General features: G+C 40.1%; 1 protein-coding gene across 1 annotated transcript; it reads right to left on the reverse strand.

The window, feature by feature from the left end:
• Positions 1-3424: 3424 nt before the first annotated feature.
• LOC149301692 (matrilin-1-like) lies at positions 3425-21220 on the reverse strand. The gene is made up of 8 exons (XM_089483581.1): positions 21166-21220; positions 16883-17229; positions 11413-11635; positions 11283-11290; positions 10210-10654; positions 7164-7316; positions 5196-5276; positions 3425-3477 (listed from the first exon to the last, which is right to left on the reverse strand). The coding sequence occupies exons 2-8, from the start codon at positions 17132-17134 to the stop codon at positions 3425-3427; spliced, it is 1215 nt and encodes a 404-aa protein (XP_089339707.1). The 5' UTR covers positions 17135-17229; positions 21166-21220.
• Between the last annotated feature and the right edge of the window lie 221 nt (positions 21221-21441).

Raw genomic sequence — 21441 nt, forward strand, 5'->3', positions numbered from 1 at the left:
CATGAGCTCTTCCATTGTACAACCATTGTGTAACTAAATGAGTGAAGAATTATACCCTACATCTGCAATATGGCATCAGATTCAGGTGTGAATGGGGGGGGGGGGGGGAGCATACAGATCCTATGTACAAATTTTGTCCTCCTCAAAAAAACCAACAAAACTATAAACAATGATAAGAAAATACCAAAAGTGACTTGACCCATAATGAACCTAAACAGATGTTGTGTTAAAGAATATGGGTTGATGCAACCAGATGTCTGATGTACATGTTGTTGTCATTTCTAGGGAGGAGACTAACTGTTTACAGAAGCTGTGAGCAGTGAGTGTCTCTTATATCATTAGACAAGATAAGTCAGCTGAATGGTCCATAAAAAGATATCAAAGAAGCTGAAAGGAGACAGACAGATGCAGCTGTTAGATAGCCCAAGCCAATGTAGTAATGGATGCTGCTTGATGTAGCAATGCCCAGGTGTATTAACCCTTGGATGCCTGTGTGTTCACATATGCCAGTTTAGAGCTATATAGTGTGTCAACAGATGAGGTGGAATTTCTTAGTGTTTCTCCCTATGGGGAGTGCATATGTTTGTATATCTATAGGGCTGCCTGTACAGGCCAAAAGGCCCGTGTTCCCCCCTAGCTCCGTGTTGCTTGGATGACGTAAGCCAAAACCCCAGGGCCAGGTATTATGTTATGTTTATATTTAATTTGCTTAATATTGTTTTTATGTGGACCTGTGCTGAGGGTTTGGGGAAAGGATTTTCTATGAACCCTGTTTGACTTGTAACGTTCTTATGTTTTCCTATTGATTGCCACTGTACTGATATTGATTATTGTTATTGTCTGCTTTATATGGCTGGGGCGGCTGGGAAGGGATGAGTTTGCTGTTTTGTTGTATTTTTATTGTACTTCCACTGTTGTTAGCCATTCAGATTCCTCGTTGATTGGGTGGGATACAAATAAATTATTATTATTATTATTATTGATCCTGGCAAACTGGACTAATGGATTCAGCCAGATCCTGGGGAAAACAACCTTTACCCTGGGCCAATTTGAGTGCAGGTTTGCCACAGAGTTTCCTGGAAACTCCATGGAAAACCCTGGCAGTTCAAATGTCCCCTGGCTGGGCTCCTTACCTTTCCTGGAATGTTGCTCCTACCAAAAAAGCCCTCCATCACTGCATCTGATGTGGAAATGAGTACCAGGACACATGAATGCGGTCAAATGCAGCCAGCTGTCCCGTTTCCGCATCAGATGTGGCAATGAGGGACTTCTCTGTAGAAGCAACAGCACAGAAAGGTAAGGAGAGCACATGCCAGAATCAGGTTAGGGTTAGGGTTAGGTGAAGGGTCTGGAAACCATGAAGCCCTATGAGGAATGACTTAGGGAGCTGGGGATGTTTAGCCTGGAGAAGAGAAGGTTAAGAGGTGATATAATAGACTTGTTTACTTGAAGGGATGTCATATTGAGGAGAGAACAAGTTTGTTATCTGCTGCTCCAGAGACTAGGACCCGGAGCAATGGATGAAAGGAAAAGAGATTCCACCTCGACATTAGGAGGAACTTCCTGGCAGTTAGGGCTGTTTGACAGTGGAACACACTTCTTCCTCAGACTCTGCTTAAAGATCTTCCTTGGAGATCTTTAAGCAGAGTCTGGATGGCCATCTGTCAATGGGGATGCTTTGACTGAGATTTCCTGCATGGCAGAATGGGATTGGACTAGATGGCCCTTGCAGTCTCTTCCAGCTCTACGATCCTATGATTCTAGGTCCCTGGGTCAGTGTGAGGATGGGCAAGGAAACACCTGCCCATCCTTGCACCAGCCCAGGAGCTGACCCAAGTGAGCACTGAGGCCAGAATAGCACAGGCTCAGACTATGCTATCCTGGCCTGTCTGCTTAGAGCCAATGACTGCATATTATAGCTAAAAAGACAAACAGGGAGTCTACTCCTTTCCCCATAAAAATATCCTGAGTTTCTAAAACTTAAGAATGCTTAAGAGAAGTACTGATGTTTGCCTGTTTGGATTTTACCCACTGGTCATAGGTGGGATGCCCAGGGAACAAGAAGGTGAATAAAGGAACTCAAGACAGATACAAGGGAGCTGGAAAATGGCAAAGAACCCTCAATCTCTCAGTCTAAAGAGATAGAAATGGAGAACCATGCCTATTTCAAGACTGTGGCATCATAGCCCCCAAAAGTAACCATTCCAAGCTATGCACAAATAATATTTAACACAATTTGCCCTATTAGCTAGTCCCCATGATGTTTAAAAGAAAACTCAACAAAACCCACCAAATTCAATTCAAATTTTTATTTTTCTACTCATAAAATCATATTTTATTATGACATTTTTCAATATTTTATTATTCCAAAAACTCTTTTCTACATTATCGTGTATAAATATTCTGTTATAAACCCCTACAGAATTAACCAAAGGCCAACAACTTGTGATCACATTTTTAGGGGTGCTTGTCACTTTTTGACCAATGGAGGGCAGGGATTTTTTCATGTTGAATATTGGATACCCCAGGCTGTGCCTATGTTGATGTATGGCTTCAATATAAGCTAAACACAGAGCCATCAGCTATGACAAAAATGATGCAAATGTGGTGCCATTCCAAAGGGTTAATGTTAAAAATGGATCATGGCTCGAGTCTCCGCCACTAGCAGTGACCTGCACTGTTTGTCTTGTGTATGAAGCTATTGGTTGTTTGAAGTTTGGTTACTGTTGATGTTAGGCAACATTTAGGCAAGAACTCAAAAAGAGCAAAATCCCATTTTACTAGTTAAGATAATTTGCTCAACTGTGAATGAGTCCATGACTTGACTTTACTCTTGTTGGTGAGCAGAAAATGACGACAGCTTTCTGAACATCTGTACCTTCCTTCTTCCTATACCCAAAATTAGAGTTTGCAACAGGAGGCACATTGTCCAGTATGCCACACTTAACATTCCATAATTATTTCATCTACTTATAGATAAATGCTTTAGCATAAATTATATATTTACTCTTCTTAGAAAAAAAATATTCAGAGTCACATGAGTCAAATTCAGTTCTTAAAGACAATGAGAGTATATAGAGAAACATAAAATCTGTGAAAGAATCAAGTGAGCATTCACAGAACTCATTTAAAAAGATGTTATTTAAATATCTTAGATGTCTATATTGAGCTTTAGTTTAAAACCAGTTCTCCAGGTATTAAACATATTTGTATATTCTATGATGCAAAGAGAGTTTAATGTAGTTTGGTACATGACTTCTAGTGCTTTATCATTGCTTACACTTCTACTGTTACACAATTCCACCTCTCAAAACAAAGGCAGCTGACCCAGTCAGGGTTAACGTAACACGGAAGAAGAGCTGCCGTAGCCAAAGTCCTCTGATATGTAATTTGAAGTTGCAAAGGAATCAAATTATTCTACTTTTTAAACGGTGATCCTGTTTTCTAGTGCAGCAAGCTTTCTTGTCACAGCTTCCAGTGAACAAGGATTAAGGAATAACAGTGGACAACTTCAGAGAAGTATGAGAACAAGATAAAAGATTCCTTCCAAACCATGCCAATACAGACAGGTTGAATCAAAGGCATGAAACTTGAGCATGTAATGGCAATATAACAAGAGCCCTGCAGAATTAAGACCAAGCATCCATCCAGTCCCTTTTTGCACCCTTGCAAATAAGATGCCTCTACTTGTGTGAGGACAACAGTTGTCTTCTGCTCTTTGCTCCTATTGTTCTCCTATCCATCAAGACTTCTGCCCATGGTCCTAAAGCTTCTCTCTAGCCCATGGGATGAAGCAACTACCAAAGGTTGCTCCAAACCTTGGAAATATTGGGTGGTTTTGGACTACAGCTTCTAGAAACTTCCAATCAGCATATTTTCCAAGTCCTGGTCATGCATGATTGAGAATGCCTGTCCCTGTGGCTTGGAGGAAATCGAAAATATTAATCATGTTCTCTTTGGCTGTTCTTTGTACACAGAAATACGTGCTTTATATATAAAACACCAATTGGGTTGCAGTTTCCAGGCAGACAAGAGAAATTTTATACAAATTTACTACTTGCAGATCAGAAGGAAGGTATAGCGCAAGCAGTTGCATAATTCTTTGCAGCTGCCATTGCAAATCGTAAACAGTTTGTTAAACAGCTGTAATATGTTATAATATAATCTCAAAATCTGTATAGATGGCTTGATTTAATGGTAAAATTTGCAAATGAGGAGGTATGACCATATTTTACCATACCATCAAACTAACCTAGTTGGGGACCAAAGTCTAATGAAGTTACCCCAACCAGTTGCATCTGATTAATGGCACTTTGTAGTTTAACTCTTACTTGGACAGGGGATATGACTGTGGTTTTGAACTAATATGTCTTGAATGTGGTGCTCTATAACACAATATAATAGAATTTTTTGCGAGGTGATGGCAGCCTGCTTATTGTTGTGTGTTTACCTGATCGTGCAGTCCTATCCTTACTTTTTACAGACTATCATTTGTTTATACTCTCTGCCTGTACATGAACCTATGGTATAAAACTAAGTTATGTTTTAAATTGGAATTGTGTAATTGTGCTGGCCAAATGGCTGTAATAAAGTTTGTTGTTGATTGAGAATGCCAAGCCACTCAAACCTATTACTGGGGCTGTATCCGCATTGCAGAAATCATCCAGTTTAACACCATTTTATTTACCATGGTTCAGTGTTACAGAATTCTGAGATTTGTAGTTTGTTGCGGCACCAGATCTCTCTGACAGAGAAGGCTAAATACCTCGCAAAACCACCAATCCCAGAATTCCATAGCAATGAGCCATGGCCGTTAAGGTTGTGTCAAACTGGTTGATTTCTGCAGTGTGGACACAACCTCATCCAAAGTATCCATTCAGCTAGATTTGAATAGTCTTTACCAAAGCTACCTACCTTATAGAGTATTTCCTACTATAAGTTCCTTCCTTAGAGTTACAGATATGAAGGGGCCTCTATATACAGTAGTTAAGAAAGGTGTCAATGCTAGGCTTGTCTCTTCCATGCCATTCTGAAGGCAGAAGATCCCATCCATGAGAAGAAGCAAGAGTAATATCCTTGCTTCTTCCCATTGGATTTCAAAGCAGACTGGACAAGTCACTTGCCCGGCCACTTTTTTCTCCTCCATCCTGCTCCCCACATAAACATTTTCTCTTGCACCCCATTTCAAAGGATATGCTTCTGTGTCAATGCCTTTATGAGGTTATCTACCTTCCTCTGGAATTTCACAATGGCTCCACATTCACATGGATCTTCTTCTTCTTCTTCTGTGGAGGAAAACACAGTAAAAGAATCACAGGGTACTTTTGTTCTGGTAGGACAGTAATGGACACTAATGAAATCTCTCTCTCTCTAAGCCAGGAGTAAGGGAACAGTATGACATGTTTTTAGACAATGAACCCAAAGTAACACAATGTTTCTGTGCCATATCTAAGAGTGTCTGATTCTGTTCTGCTCAGTTTTTATTCAGATTGTAATTTCTCTAAATGCTGCTTTCTCCAATTGCTGCATAAGACTGGGGTGTTTTTTTAAAGGTTGAATAAAATATTTTAGCACATTTTTCATATGCTTTCTTGTATACATTTCAACTGTAGCATTTTCCCAAGTAATAAGAATGATTAGATTACCATGTTTTGTGCACATTTTTTCCAAAAAGTACTAATATTTAAAGATTATAAATTTGTGCTCTTTTTTCTGCAAATGTACATTTTAAACTCTTTTTTATAGAAAGAAATTTATGGATTTTGGTCACTAACTGTTTAACGTTCATGTTTAACTTTTGGATATATGAATTTGATGTGTGAAGAAACACATACCCTATGAAGACCAGTGCAGTAGAATGGAAACTGCCAATGGAACTGATTCTCTCTTCTTTCTGTAGTACCTTGCGTATGCCCTTAAACCTAAAAAATTGAGGGACCCTCCACCATAATTCAACTGAGAAAGAACAAGCCATATAAACTTCCTCTGCAGTCCAGTGTGTCCCACCAATTTCCAACACTGATCAAGCCCAAACTCTGCCTGGAAATCAAGATGACTAAATTGAGGCTATCACACTTTGAGAAAAGACTATAATGATAGGTAAGACAGAGGACAGTGGAAAGAGGGTGAGACAACTACATGCCAGAGAGCTGGACTCAGTCAGAGAGGCTATGGGTAGGACCTAAGCAGAGCAGTGGAGGACAGGAGGTCTTGGAGATGTCTCATCCATGGAGTAGCCATGAGTCAAGGTTGACAGGAGGGCAGTTAACAACTGTTGTTGTTGCTGTTGTTGTTATATTTATGTGTATCCCACTCTTTCTCCAAAACTGGGACCCAGAGTGGCTCACAATATTAAAAGAACAAGTACAATGAAAAGCATACATAAAGGATACATTAAAATAGAATTAAATTATTGCAATATTAAAACAGATTGCTGATTAAAAGAATAAAATACAGTTAAAAGAGATAAAAGTGTTTAAAACACTTTAAAACAATACAACACCCCAGCCCTCACTTTAAAAACTTTCTGTTTTAAAAGCTGGTCTGCATAAGAAGGCTTTAACCAGCTGTGGAAGAACGTCAAGGAGGGAGTCATTCTGACCTCCCTGAGAAGGGAGTGCCAGCGTCTCAGAGCAGCCACCAAGAAGGCCCTCTCTCATGTCCCCACCAGCAATGCTTGCAATGGTGATTGTACTGAAATAAGGGCCTCTCTACATAATCTCAGAGCTCAGGCCAACTCATACAGAGAGGTACAGTCTGCCAAATAGCTTGGACTTGAGCCATCTATGGCTTTATAGGTCATAACCAGCACTTTGAATTGTGCCCAGAAACAAACTGGCAGCCAGTGCAGTTCTTTTCCACAGGGGCAGTGTGTGGTTTCTGTAACCTTCTGCAGCTCTTTGGACCAGCTGAAATTTCCAAACAGTCTTCAAAGACAGACAGCCCCAAGTAGAACACGTTACAGTAGTCCAAATGGGATGTCACCAAGGCATGTACCACTGAAGCCAGATCCAGTGTCCCAAGGAACAGGTGCAACAACAACAACAACAACAACAACAACAACAACAGGTTGACATGCAATAGAGGTTATTGTTTTCTTTTATTTGCCATGACAGTAGGGTACTGGCTGTGTTGTAAATACCACCGTGCTAAATATAACTTACCAATACAGATTTTACTTTGTAGTTTCTTCCCAATTTGGTTTATTGTTCTAAAATCAGCAGTGTAGAAATAATGCTCAGCTATTGGTTCAGAGGCAATTTCTTTAAGTTCATCCTCAACAGCATTGCCTACTCCAACAGCAAACATTTTGTAACCTGAAATGGACAAAGATTGCTAATATATCTGTTGTCATTTCTGCTCTCTTTCAGTTAAGACACAATGAAAAGAAATGTTGCTATGTACAGTGCTCCTGTTCACCATTCCAGCCAGCCAGCTGTACTCTACTGGACTCTGTCACATTCATTATCCTCACCCACAGTTAGTCTATCAGCCTTCCATGGCCATTGAGCATGGTCAGTTCTCATGTCTCCCATCCACAGGGACTCCCTGCCCCATATATTTTATGCTTTTGCATCCTCTTATGCATGAGTGGCACCATTTTGACTACATAACCAACAGCTCTCACAACCTGGACATAAAGGACTGTTTGTGATTGTGATCTATATAAGGTGCAGATACATGAAGGTATGAATCAGGAGCACATTACAGTCAAGAAAATCAGAGAATGATCCATATCTTGTTTCCAACATAGGCTGGCATAGAGAAGCCTACAAGTAGGAAGTCGGCCTCCTATCTCATCAGAAGAGGATTGGGGAGCAAGTAAACCTGTGGCTTGTTTGTACTCATTCCCATAGAAATGAACAGTAATTTAGGCATGAGAAATGTGGCCATCCAGATGCTGTTGGACATCCCACATTATCCTCAACTTTCACCACTGGCTATGCTGACAATGACTGATACAGATTACGGTCCAAATGCATCAGATGCTTACAGAATATATGAAATATATTACCTTTCCATGGTGATGGCATTACATGCTCCTGTCAGGTAAGAGGGCATGCAGACAGTAGCAGTGCTGTGGTAGAGTCTCCTATGTAACACAGGCTGAAGAGCCAGACTAAATACCCAACAGCTACTGAGTAGCACCAGTAGTGTGAGTGACACTGACAAAGGATCACCCAGAGACAACAGAAAGGACTAACACATGTTAGTACTGCACAGAAGGAGGCAGGATAAACCCCTTTTAAGTGTTTTTCACCATGAAAACTCTATGATGAAACAATCCAAAATGAAACAGGATATAGTGCCAGAAGATGAGGTTTGAAGGCACTAAACAAACTACTGGGGAACAGCAGAGGACAAGTAGCACTGTGGCAATGGATTCAAGCTGCAGGAAAAGAGATTCCACCTAAACATTGGAAAGTACTGTAAGAGCTGTTTGACATTGGTATGGATGGCCTTGGAGCATGGTATAGTCTTTCTTTAGAGGTCTTAAAACAGAGATTGGATGGACATCATTCAGGAGTGCTTTAGTTATGGACTCGTGCATGGCAGCAGGTTGGGCTGGATGGCCCTTGTGATCTCTTCCAACTCTATGATTCTGTTATTCTATGATTCTGTGTTGCAACCGGACTCTGTCTGAAAGAACATTCAGCTGTTGACATACTCAGAGGTGAATGGAAAGTCTGAAGGTGCACATCACATATTAAAGGATCATGGACATATAAGCATTGCAATACATGGTGTAAGCAAGCTAATGTGGGCAGGAAAGGGACATTTTGAGTCAGATAATTACATAGTGATTTACACCGGAAATGAAAATCTAAGAAGAAATGGGGTGGCATTAATAGTGAGGAAAAATGTAGCAAAAGCAGTCAAAGTCTGGCCAAAAAGTATCAAGACTTCAGGGAAAACATATCAATATAACCATAATCCAAGTTTATGCTTCAACTATAGAGGCAGAAGAAAGAGAAATTGAATGATTCGCCCTGGAGTCAAGGAGTAAATTGACCACATATCAAAAAAGAACTTCTTGGTAATCACAAGTGATTTAAATGCAAAAGTAGGAAATAGCAGACTCAAAAATTGTAGCTAAATTTTATGTAGGATACAAAAAGAAGCAGGAGAAAGACCAATTCAAGGTTGTGAAGGCAATTTAAACCAAGACCAGTCAGGGGAACACACTACATGACCAAGTACAAATAAAAAGTTGTGGAAACAATACTCTGAAGAACTATATCAAAGAGAAGTAAAGATGACACAGTCGTTCAAAGAATAATAATTTGAAGTTTTAGTAAGTGAAATGGAAACTGCACTCAGGGCACTTGGGAAAAATAAATCGCTGGAAGCATATGGAATACTAATAAATCTGCTTCAAGCTACAGAGACAGAATCTACTCTAGTTGTAAGTTAAAATCTGTCAACAAACACCACACTACTAGCAGAAAATAGCAAAGATTTTGAACAATCACTGAAGAAAATCAATGAGGAAATTGCAAAGGCAGGTTTACAGTTGAATATGAAGAAAACAAAAATAATGGCCACAGATTTAAAGTAGATGATGAAGACAATGAAATAGTTAAAGATTTTCCATACTTTGGTTCAGTCATTAATCAGAATGGAGACTGCTGTCAAAAAGCAGAAGACTAGGACTTGGAAGGTAAACTATCAAGATCCTGAAGAGGAAAGATATGTCATTGAATGTTAAAGTTAGGATTATCCATGCCATTGTATTTCTTATTTCCATGTGTGGTTGTGAAATCTGGACAGGGAAGAAAGCTGATAGGAAGAAAACCTCATCTGAAATGTGGTGCTGGAGAAGAGTTCTATAGATACCATGGACAGCTAAAAAGACAAATATATGTGTTCTAGAGCAAATCAAGCCTGAACTCTCCCTAGAATCCAAGACGACCAAACTGAGACTATCATGAGAAATATGATTTACTAGAAATAACAATAACACTTGGCATGGTGAAAGGTGGTAGGAAAATAACATTGCAGATGAATAGATTCAATAAATGATACTGTGGCCCTGAGTCTGCAAGACCTGAACAGAACCATTGATGATAGAGTGACTGAGAGGTCACTTATTCATAGTTTCACCTGAAATCAATGTTACCATGATGGCAGTTAACAACAACAAATGAAGCTGAAACAGGTTATGTTTGAATTGGACTAATATAATAATACTTATTTCTGTAAGCATACCCAGGTCTTTGGCTTTCTTCGCAGCATCATTGATGTAATCTTGTGACCGTCCATCAGTAAATACAACTGCTACCTTGGGAACTCCAGGCCTTGCTCCACTGGAGATGGCAAATGAATTGTCCACTAGGTATTTCAAAGCCTGGCCAGTCATGGTGCCTTTCTCCATGTAGGACATCCTTCTTACTGCTGCTTTGATGTCTTTCTTAGTCTTGTATTGCCCAAGTGGGAATTCTTGCCTGACTGAACTAGAATACTGGACCAGGCCCACATGTGCATTTTTGTCCGAAACATCCAGAGATTCCACAATCTGGTTAATAAATCTCTTCACCAGCTCAAAGTTCTCAGGCCTCACACTCTTTGATCCGTCTATCAGGAACACAAGGTCAGTGGCAGTCCCTCCAGTGCAGGCTGGGCAGAAGCAAGCAACAGAAACAAAAAGCAGGGGCTGAGACAATTACTTCCTCACTGAAAAATAAGAATAATTTTGAAATGCTCATCTTATCAAACATAGGGCTTGGATCTGGATTTAGTCCTATTTGGAGGTCTTGACTTGAATTCATGGGGCCACCACAGGTTGAGGTTGGCTTGAGGGCATGTGAAAGATATGCCTCTCTGTGTCCTAACGGGTTCTCTGGCACTGTCTCACCACCTTCCTGCACCTGGCTATTGCCTAGTGATGGGTTTTCTCTCGTGTAAATACCTGATTCATCCATATACCAATAAATATAATTTTGTGCTAGTGGTTTTGCCTCACTGTTGAATCTCTTTTGATGTGGTGACCCTAAAGGTAAAACTAAAGGTAAAGGTTTCCCCTTGGCATGTATGTCTAGTCGTACTGACTATAACGGGTGGTGTTCATCTCCATTACTAAGCCGAAAGGCCAGCGTTGTCTGAAGACAACTCTGGTGTTCATGTGGCCAGCATTATTGCACAGAACACTGTTACGTTCCCACCAAAGTGGTACCTATTTATCTACTTGTATTTGCATGCTTTCAAACTGCTTGGTTGGCAGAAGCTGGGACTTGTGATGGGAGCTCACTCGTTATGTGGAACTTGGGCCCCGAACTGCCAACCTTCTGACCTTATGAGAATCGGAATTGGTGTCTTAACTACTAAGCCACTGCATCCCTAGGTGACCCTAGCATGGCCCAAAATCAAGGGAAGTGTTTATTTTCCACTGTTGAATTTCCCTTTAGGACTTACCACAGAATGCTTCCTGAAACTTTTTGGTCAACTTCTCAATTACACTGTAGCTTTCTACATAATCCACATGCTCATCCAGGGGTTCACTGGCCATTTGCCGCAAAGTGTGCATATCCACACGGCCCACACCAATAGCAAAGATTTCAATTCCAAGAGCTCTTGCTCTTGCTGCTACATCCTTTACCCCATCCTGGGGGCGCCCATCAGTCACTATGATAGCCACCTAAGGGTAAAAGAGTGAAGACTCAACAGACTGGCATCTCAACCTAAGATTGTTTCCTAATTCTGTTTTCACTATGATGGTGTCCAACAGAAAGCATCAGATGCAATTAGATTGATGCCTGCTGCTCAGTTATAATCAGAACTGAGCAATCCAATCATTCATGAAAATTACTCATTTCATACTATCAGGAATAATTAATACTGCATAAATTCTCAATGTACAATTCTATAATTCTATAACAAGAACATTTGCTGAATCCTACATTATGCTTGCATGATTTAAATCTGTGATCACATAATAACACAGTGGTTGTGCTATATAATCCTTCTAGTGAATACCACCATTATGCAACTGACTGTGTATCTGCCAATGTGTCTACTTATTATCCAATTATGAAGTTGGTTTCATGGCTGTTTCTCCAATTGCAGTGAATAAAGTGGTACACTGAAGGCACTGACAAATAGTTTGGCACCATCCAAGAATGTGAAACTGCATGGCTGGAATCCCAGTGGTTTGTCCCAACCAATGGCATACTTAAACACCAGGTGCAGAATATTTTTAATCACTCATTTCTTAATTTCAGTATTTATTATTTATTTATTTATTTAAGGGATTTATATCCCACCTTTCTCCCAAAATAGGATTCAGTAATAATCATGAAGTAAATCAAATAATAATAATGGCCAGAAAAGAAAGCAGATAGCAAAAGTTATCTTCTGTTGAACTTGTATATATAATGACATCAGTAAAAAATTTAACTAATTAATTAAACTAATGAACGGAATAAATATTACAATAAAAAAAGAAAAAAAGGGATGGATTAACACATTTAAATTACAGTAATGCTTTTTTTTAAAGGAGAGAAATTCATCCAATATATGTTTGCAATTTGATTCCTAGTGCCTCGTTCTTTTCTGAACTCAGTTTTGATAACTGGCATTTCTCACTTCATATATGGTTAAAATTCTGAGCATCACTTTGCTTCCATCAGAGATTAATCCAATGGTCCAAAGGTGATTGCAATCACTGGTGTCCTGTTTCCTGAAGATTTGCATGTACAGTCATCCCTCCATATGTTCGGACTTAGAGTCTGCAGTCTCATTCTTCATGGGAGGGATGAGCTATTATCTTTAAAATGGGTGTCCGCGCCCATGCACAGTCCTGTGTGTGCACCACAGATGCGCACACCATTCTCTGTGGGACTCACATATGTGCAAGCTGCCATTTTCATGGGGAGGGGGCCTGGAACGTATCCCCCATGAGTTGGGAGGGGCGACTGTATATTGCACGTTTTCAGCCTCTAGGCCATTGTTTAGTTTCCCATAATTTTTGGAACATTTTAGTTAGATTTGAGTGGACTCTATCTTTCGCTCCACACAGCTCTATTGGTTTGCCATTTGTTCCTGGTAATTTATTTTTCCCAAGCACTTTGAGTACAGCTTCTACTTCACTTTCTAAAAGTGTGGGTTCATCATCACATTGTTCTTCCTTGAATGATTATGTCATCATTTCATCTTTTGTATTACATGTTTTCCGTGTATTGTTTCCGTCTTTTTTTTTTATTCCTTCTTGATCATGCTGTGTGTTCTCCTGCTGGTCATATAGCATCCCTGCTCTTGGTTTAATTTTTCCAATGATTTCTCAGATCTTGCAGATAAAATCTCTTGTTTTGGTTGTTATTTTATGTTTCTCTAATTATTATAGTAGTTTTCTTTGTCCCTGTGCACAAGTTGCTGAACAGTTGTGTTCAAGATTCTGACCCTGTTTCTAACATCATTGACAACAAGGGAATGCTTGTATATTTGCAGATGACACAAAATTAGGAGGGTAGCCAGTTCCCTAGAAAACAGGTCCAGAATTCTAAATGACCATAACAGATTAGAGACTTGGGCCAAAACTTACAAAATGAATATCAACAGGGAGAAATGTAAGGTACTACACTAATGGAGAAAAAAATGAAATGAACAGAGATAAGATGGGTGACACCTGGATTTATAAAAAGGGATCTAGTCTACCATAAGCTAAACATGAGTCAGCAGTGTGATGCAGCAGCTAAAAACCCCATATAATTCTAGGGTTCATCAATAGGATTGTAGTATCTGGACTGAGTAAAGTAATAGTACCACTCTCTTCTGCTTTGGTCAGACCTCACCTGGAATACTGTGTCCAATTCTGGGCACCACAATTCAAGAGGATATTGACAAGCTGGAACATGTCCAGACAAGGGCGACCAAAACAGTGAAAAGTCTGGAAGCCAAACCCTATAAGGAGCAGCTTAGGGAGCTGGGTATGTTTAGACTGGAGAAGAGAAGGTTAAGAGATGACATGATAGCCATGTTTAAATATTTGAAGGGATGCCATATTGAGGGATGGAACAAGTTTGTTTTCTGCTGGTCCAGAGACATGGCGCAATGGATTAAAACTGCAGAAAAAGAGATTCCTCTTAAATATTAGGAAAAATTTCCTGACAGTAAGAGCTGTTTGACAGTGGAATACACTGCTTAGGAATGTAGTGGAGTCTCTTTGTTGGGTGGTTTTTAAACATAGCCTGGATTGCCAACTGTTGGGAGAATGCTGATTGTCTATTCCTGCATGATGGGAAGTTAGATTGGTCTGTCTGGTGTCAAATACCATCAATACATCATTATATAAAAACCCTTCTTAAGATCATAACTTAAGGTAAACTTTAGAATCTTTGTCCACATTCTCTCCTATTGATCCATCTGTTTATTATGACCTATATTCTGGGCTCATTTTTATCATGCATTCTTTTACTTGTTCATCTTCCATTTCCATTCTCAACAGTAGTTTATACATTTTAGCAATTAAATACTCATCATCTGTAGACAATTGTGTTTAATATTCTGATTTTGTTACTTTGAAACCATATCAATTCCTGTATATCTTGGATCTCTCAAATACCTGTCTATAGAAGTGCCATTGAAATTTATATTCTTTTGACTCTATTTCTTCATTTGTTTTTATTCTGTGATGCTCCTCTTAAAAGATCTCAATAAATTACCCATTTGCCTTTAAATACTGTTTCTATTCTATATAAAGCTTCATGGGGTGAGATCCATAAAGGCATGTTAGGATATAGTCTTACGTATTTGATATTTGTTCGATAGTCTTTATTTTTATTTTGCTATTTGTTCAATATTTGTTCAATATAAAAAAAATGAATTTCTGATATAGTGATTATTAAAATCAGTACTTGCCTTAATTTTACCATATCAGAAAAACCATCCCATCCAAGTCTCAAATCAAACCAGTCCAACTGTAGTAATCTCTTTTTCTCCAGATGTATCCAATCCTATTACCAAACTGAACAGCAGGCAGAAAAATACAATATTGAATCTGGGAGCCCAAGACTCCAATCCCTCTGTTTTCTGCCTTCTAAAATTTTAAATCTGATTTTGGGAATCTTACCTTGCTAGATGAATTTTAAAATATATTTCTGCTATTGTTTAAATGGCACATCATTAGTCAAAACTAGTATTGTTTGGAATAAGAACAACAGTAAGATGCTCTACCTGTGGCTGTTTTTTAACTTGTTGACTATGGCGGGATACAAACTGCCGCTTTGCGGCGCTTCCCCCGCCGCCGCCGTTTGCTCCGCGCGGGAGCTGCAGCAGCCAAACCGCGCAGCTCCCGCGCGGAGCAAAAAAGAAGCTCCAAAATGGAGCTTCTTTTGGAGTCGTGTTTGTGACGTAGCGAGGCGCCAGGGGCGCACTCACTACGTCACAAAGGACGCGACACGTCTGGACGCTATGCGTCCAGTACGTAAAGATGGCGGCGCCCATGTGGAAGGGGCGCCGCCATCTTGTACGTATAGGATACGTACTAGGGTTAGGGGGGTGCGGAAGCACCGCCCCTTCCTAACCCTAGTACGTATCCTATACGTACTATATGGCGGTTTGTATCCCGCCTATGGCTGGTTACAGGGATCATGTATTTCCAGGGTTGAAACAGCTTCACTGGCTACCAGTCCATTTCTGGGAAGAATTTAAAATGCTGGTTTTGACTGTTCAAGCCCTACATGGCTTGGATCCAGATTGTCTGAACAACTGTCTCTCCCTACACAAGCCAGCTCATGTTTTAAGATCTGCAGGAGAGTCTTCGTCCCACCACTTGGTGAAGAGAAGGCTAAGGAGTGGCACAGTTGAACTCTTTAAATATCTCAAGCGCTGTCACAAAGAGGAAGGTGCAGGCTTGGTCTTTACTGCCCCAGAAGGCAGAACCAGCTCTAATGGTTTTAAGTTACATGAGTTTAGATTACAATTAAGCATCAGAAAGAGGTGTTGTTTTTTCTACAGTAAGAGTAATTTGGCAATGGTGCTCTATCTCCTTCTCTGGATGTCTACAAAATGAGGCTGGATAGCTACCTGCTAGGGATGCTCTAACTGGAGATCCTTCATTGAACAGGGGATTAGACTCTATGGAGATTATCACACTACACTCTTAAAACATTACTAATTCACTTTAACTACTCTACCTGCCTCCTGTTGCATTCTGGAACCTGTAGTTTAGGAAGCGGCATTTAGAATTCTCAGGCCTCCCTGAACTACAAACCTCAAAATGCAACAGGGAGCAGTCAGAGTGGACTAGCAATGTATTAAGGGTGTAGTGGGATAAGCTACTGAGATTCTATGATCCTATGAGCTGCATATAGACTGATACCATGCTTTTTAAAATTATACTGCAATGCTTTCTATATTGATAGCTGCTAAGAAATGGTATCCCATATCAATAGAAATATATAGAGTTGAAAGGAACATTTAGTTAGGTTTAAAGCCTACTTAACTTAATAGGACACATATGTATGTAAACAGTGCAGATGCCCATACCATATTCCCCAACCAAATACATGTAAATTAGTTTTTCCAAAAGGACTTTATAATTATTGGAATCCATTTTCCATATACATGTTAAGGAGTTTATTGAACTCCAAACCCCCCCCCCCCCCCCGATTTATCCCCACCGTGTTCAAGTCAAGGATGCAGTCGGGTATTATCTCATGCAAAATGCCACCAGTGCTGCCGCTCGACTGCAACTCGCCTAAAACCTGCCCACAAGTCACTCTTGGCCGATTTGCAAAGTTGGGAACTTTGCAAATCAGCCATCTGAGCGCGTCTTGTAGTCGGTGTGGATGCAATCTACGTTTATATTATTCATGTAGGAACAGAAAACCAAAATAATGGAAGATTCTTGTGGAACAGAGTTACAAAAAGCCCAAAGTCTTCATACCTTGTTAATCTCTGGCGATCGCACTCTGGCTCCTTCTCCTTCACTGAATGCTCTGTTGATTGCAAACTGGATAGCCAGACCTGTCATGGTCCCAGTGGAGAGGGGCTCAATCCTGCGTACGGCTTGCAGTAGGGTGGCCTTTGTACGATGGGTCTTGAGGGACAATTCATTGTTGACTGCACTGGCATAATTGATAACACCAACCCGAGTAGCATCTGGCCCTACATCGAGTGACTCAATGACCTGGGACATGAACACCTTGACTTTCTCAAATTCATTGGGACGCACACTTCGAGAGCTGTCAATGATGAATATCAGGTCTGTGGGCCTTGTCCTGCAGTTTGCACCTGCGTGGGAAAAGTGAACAGCACTCCTCAAACTTCAAGAAGGAAATTTATGGTACAGTGCTATGACCATTTATTTATTTCATGATCATTTATTTATTTCCTTTTATTTCTATGCCACCTTTCTCCCAGAAAAGGACCCAAGGCGGCTCACAAATAAAACCATTTAAAAACTTTACCATTTTTAAAAAAAATATATCAAAATCAACTAGCTAAAAATAGTATAAAATTACATAAACATACAAAAGTTAAAAACATAACTGAAGTGCACCCCCTATATGAAAGCCTCCCTGACATGATCATATACTAAAAGCCTGCTTGAATAAAAACATCTTTGCCTCCTCGGGATGTTTGAATTGTGATCCATGACACCTCTTAGAATGCGGTGCATGTGTTACAAGACATACTTTATAATTCAGAAAATGCTAGATATATACCCCAACCAAAGACAGGCTGGAGTCCTGTTAGTGAAATAGGCACACTTTCCCACCCACACATATCCCTCAATTTTTGTTGTGCAAAGAGGTATTCAGTAGCTTCTTGTGAATGTCTTCCCTCTGCCTTGCAATGGGCAGATGCACACTCCCTTGGCCAACAGGCATAAAGACCATAGGCCTGTTACAGACAGTCAAAATAAAGCTGCTTCGAGTCACAATGGAGGTATGGTGTTTCAATGATGCATGCATCCTAAAAGTCCAGAAGCCACACCAAAGCCATGCTCCAGTCTGGAACATGGCTTTGGTGCGACTTCTGGACTCTTAGGATGCATGCATCATTGAAACACCATACCTCCACTGTGACTCGAAGCAGCTTTATTTTGGCTGTCTGTAACAGGCCATAGTTTTGTTTGCAGAAGGTGTTTCAGTCCCTAGCACCACCAAGGAAAGATTCCCATGAGAAACTTGAAAGGAACCAGAAGAGCTGCTTTGTAGACAAGGGTAGAAAATGTGTGATACTTCGAATGTTGTTAGACTATGACTTCCACCAATTTTAGTAAAATTATCAGTGGTGAACAATGGCAATGGATGATTGGAACTGAAATCCAAAAATATCTGGAGGGGTACAGTTTTTCCATACCACATATAGACTAAATGAGCCAATGGTCTGATACAGGATAAAATAACATTTTGTGTTCCTAATCCAGTCCTATATAATTTAGTGGTCAGACAGATGCTTCTGGTGCTGCATCCATACTGCAGAAATAATCCAGTCTGACACCACTTGAACTGCCATGGCTCAATGCTATGGAATTCTGAGAATTGTAGTTTGTTGTGGCACCAGTGCTCTACTCTGGTGCTACAACAAACTACAATTCTCATAATTACACAGTACTGTGCCATGGCAGTTCAAGTGGTATCAAACTGGATTATTTCTGCAGTGCAGATGCAGCCTAGGAGAAGCAGAGCATAATGGCAATAATCCTCTATCAGACCTGTTTGTTGCTAGTGATATCAGCAGCATATTGAGTCTGGAAATCAAGACTTACTCTGAAAATTAAGCTATTGTTCTTAGTAACCAGTGATAAACTTTGTCTGTTGTGAGGCCTTCTTATGTTTTTTAAAAAAGATGCTGATTTAATACATTGGTCTGAATAAAAAGGAATTCTGTTATAGGAAATAAAACTAGAGAGGAGTGAAAATTTTATTTTTGTAAGATTTTACCAGCATCTGGAAATGTCTTCGTATTTCTGATGGAAATAGGTTTTAAAAAAAAAAAATTAACAAATGTGGGAGAAACTGAAACTGACAGATTTGTCCAGTCTAGCTCAAGTCTATGTCTGGATCTCTAAATATTAAACCATATTAATGCTGATTTGGGTTTCTGACTCCACCCTCCTGAAAGCCTGCATATTTTAACATCTGTAAATCAGCAGGTACAACCTGGTTCTCAGCATTCAGGCTATAATAGCTGTTTTGATTCAATTTGGCTTCCCCAAAGGGTAAGCATTTTGTTTCCATTAATATTGGAAGAATTAATTTAAAAAAAAACTTTTCATACCTAGGATGGAAAGAACATGAAATTCAAAATCTTTGCGTGGAGAAGAAAGCAAAGATGACAGTTTGCGTCATTCCTTGCTTGAACCTGCACAATCACATTTCCCCTATCACTTTTATTGTTTGAACCACTACCCTCTTTAGAAGTTTACCATTTTGTACTTCTGTGATTACAGTTGCACCTCCATTTTCATGGACATCACGAGGAGCAAATGAAGGGAGTTGAAATGGGGCATGCGCCTGAGGTGCGCACCCTTTGCTGCTCAAGGGCACATGCCCCCATTCATAGAATCATAGAATCATAGAATCGTAGAGTTGGAAGAGACCACTAGGGCCATCCAGTCCAGCCCCCTGCCATGCAGGAAATCCAATTCAAAGCATCCCTGACAGATGGCCATCCAGCCTCTGTTTAAAGACCTCCAAGGAAGGAGACTCTATCACCCTCCGAGGGAGTGCATTCCACTGTCGAACAGCCCTTACTGTCAGGAAGTTCCTCCTAATGTTGAGGTGGAATCTCTTTTCCTGTAGCTTGCATCCATTGTTCCGGGTCCTGTTCTCTGGAGTAGCAGAAAACAAGCTTGCTCCCTCTTCAATATGACATCCTTTCAAATATTTAAACAGGGCTATCATATCACCTCTTAACCTTCTTTTCTCCAGGCTAAACATCCCCAGCTCCCTAAGTCGTTCCTCATAGGGCATGGTTTCCAGACCCTTCACCATTTTTGTCGCCCTCCTTCGGACACGCTCCAGTTTCTCAATGTCCTTTCTGAATTGTGGCGCCCAGAACTGGACACAATATTCTAGGTGGGGCCTGACCAGAGCAGAATACAGTGGCACTATTACTTCTCTTGATCTAGACACTATACTTCTATTGATGCAGCCTAAAATAGCATTGGCCTTTTTAGCTGCCGCCTATAGGGCTTGAATATCTGTGAGTTTCTATTTTCACGGGGAGGGGGAGATTGAGAACAGATTCCCCATGAAAATGGAGATCTGACTGTAAATTTACAAATTGACTATACCTATAACATACTAATGTCTTTGTGAAGTGGAGCAACCAATGAAGCGCAACGTGTACAAATATTCAACATTTTCATCACAAGATCTTGCAAAACAAAACAAAAATCAAGCAGAGAGAAGGAAAAAGGAAGAGAGGCTACCTCAGGCAATTTGTATAGATCAACCTGTTCTCTCTGTTACACAATCTTCCAGACTGATTCATTTCTTTATTATATTTATAAACTTTTTCACTATATGACCTTCTGCTGTGGGATGATTCCTTTGAATGTAAATCATATCTCAAAATATAGACAATCCTAGGTGTCCAAATTCCAAAGTTAGTTGATAAAAATGACTATGGTATGGGGAGCTTATTTGTGCTATCAGAAAGCCAAATCAGACATGGGAATGTCAATAGGTTTAATCAAGATGAAGAGTGCAGTTGAAGAGATTTTCGTTCAATTCGTTTAATTGTATTTCAAGATGCCAGTTCATGAGTACAATATGAGTAAGGTTTTCAAGGCATAAAAGTCTCAAGTTTCCATAAATTAACAGGATTAATACTGAACAGGTGGGGAAACTGCTGACTCAAAATGTAACAGTGTCTCAGTTGAATAGGCTAAATTTCTACAAAGATGTCATTCTATTGAGACTCCTGACCCCACTCCAAAGCAAAGGTTGGAGGAACCGTTCAAGAATGAAGTTCTTGTATGAGGATGAGGAAACAGGGAGAGAACAAAATGTTATACCTGAGAAAAGTGCTACTCTGTTAGATATAAGTATGTATACTTTCATCTCAGCTGCTGTTCCTTGGGTGGTAATTTCCCCCCATGATTTACAAATCTTTCTGTATTAGAATTAGAATTCCCTTCTGTGTCCTTTGCCCTGTTATCCTAGCATGCTGGCTCAAATGGGACCACAAAGACTAATATATGGCATTACTTACCTTTCAGCTGTGGGGGGACCCCATTAACTCCCTGGTCCTGAACAAAAAGGAGTAAAGAGAGGAAGAAGGCAGAAAAAGGCATTGCCATGGTTGCTGGGATGCAGGCAGAGTGTCGAATGGTAGGCTCTGGCATTGGCCTTGAGGTATTAATGGACCATTCCTTAGAAGGGCAGCGGGCCAACCTATAACACGGGTGTATGACGGGGTGGAGCTGAGAGGGAGGAGGTTGAATGAAAGGATGGAAGGATAGATATTGACAAGGAAAGGTCCCTTGGC

This window comes from Sceloporus occidentalis, unplaced genomic scaffold, assembly GCF_023333645.1.
Source record: "Sceloporus occidentalis isolate IW3139 unplaced genomic scaffold, rSceOcc1.0.p SCAF_20, whole genome shotgun sequence".
NCBI lineage: Eukaryota > Metazoa > Chordata > Lepidosauria > Squamata > Phrynosomatidae > Sceloporus > Sceloporus occidentalis.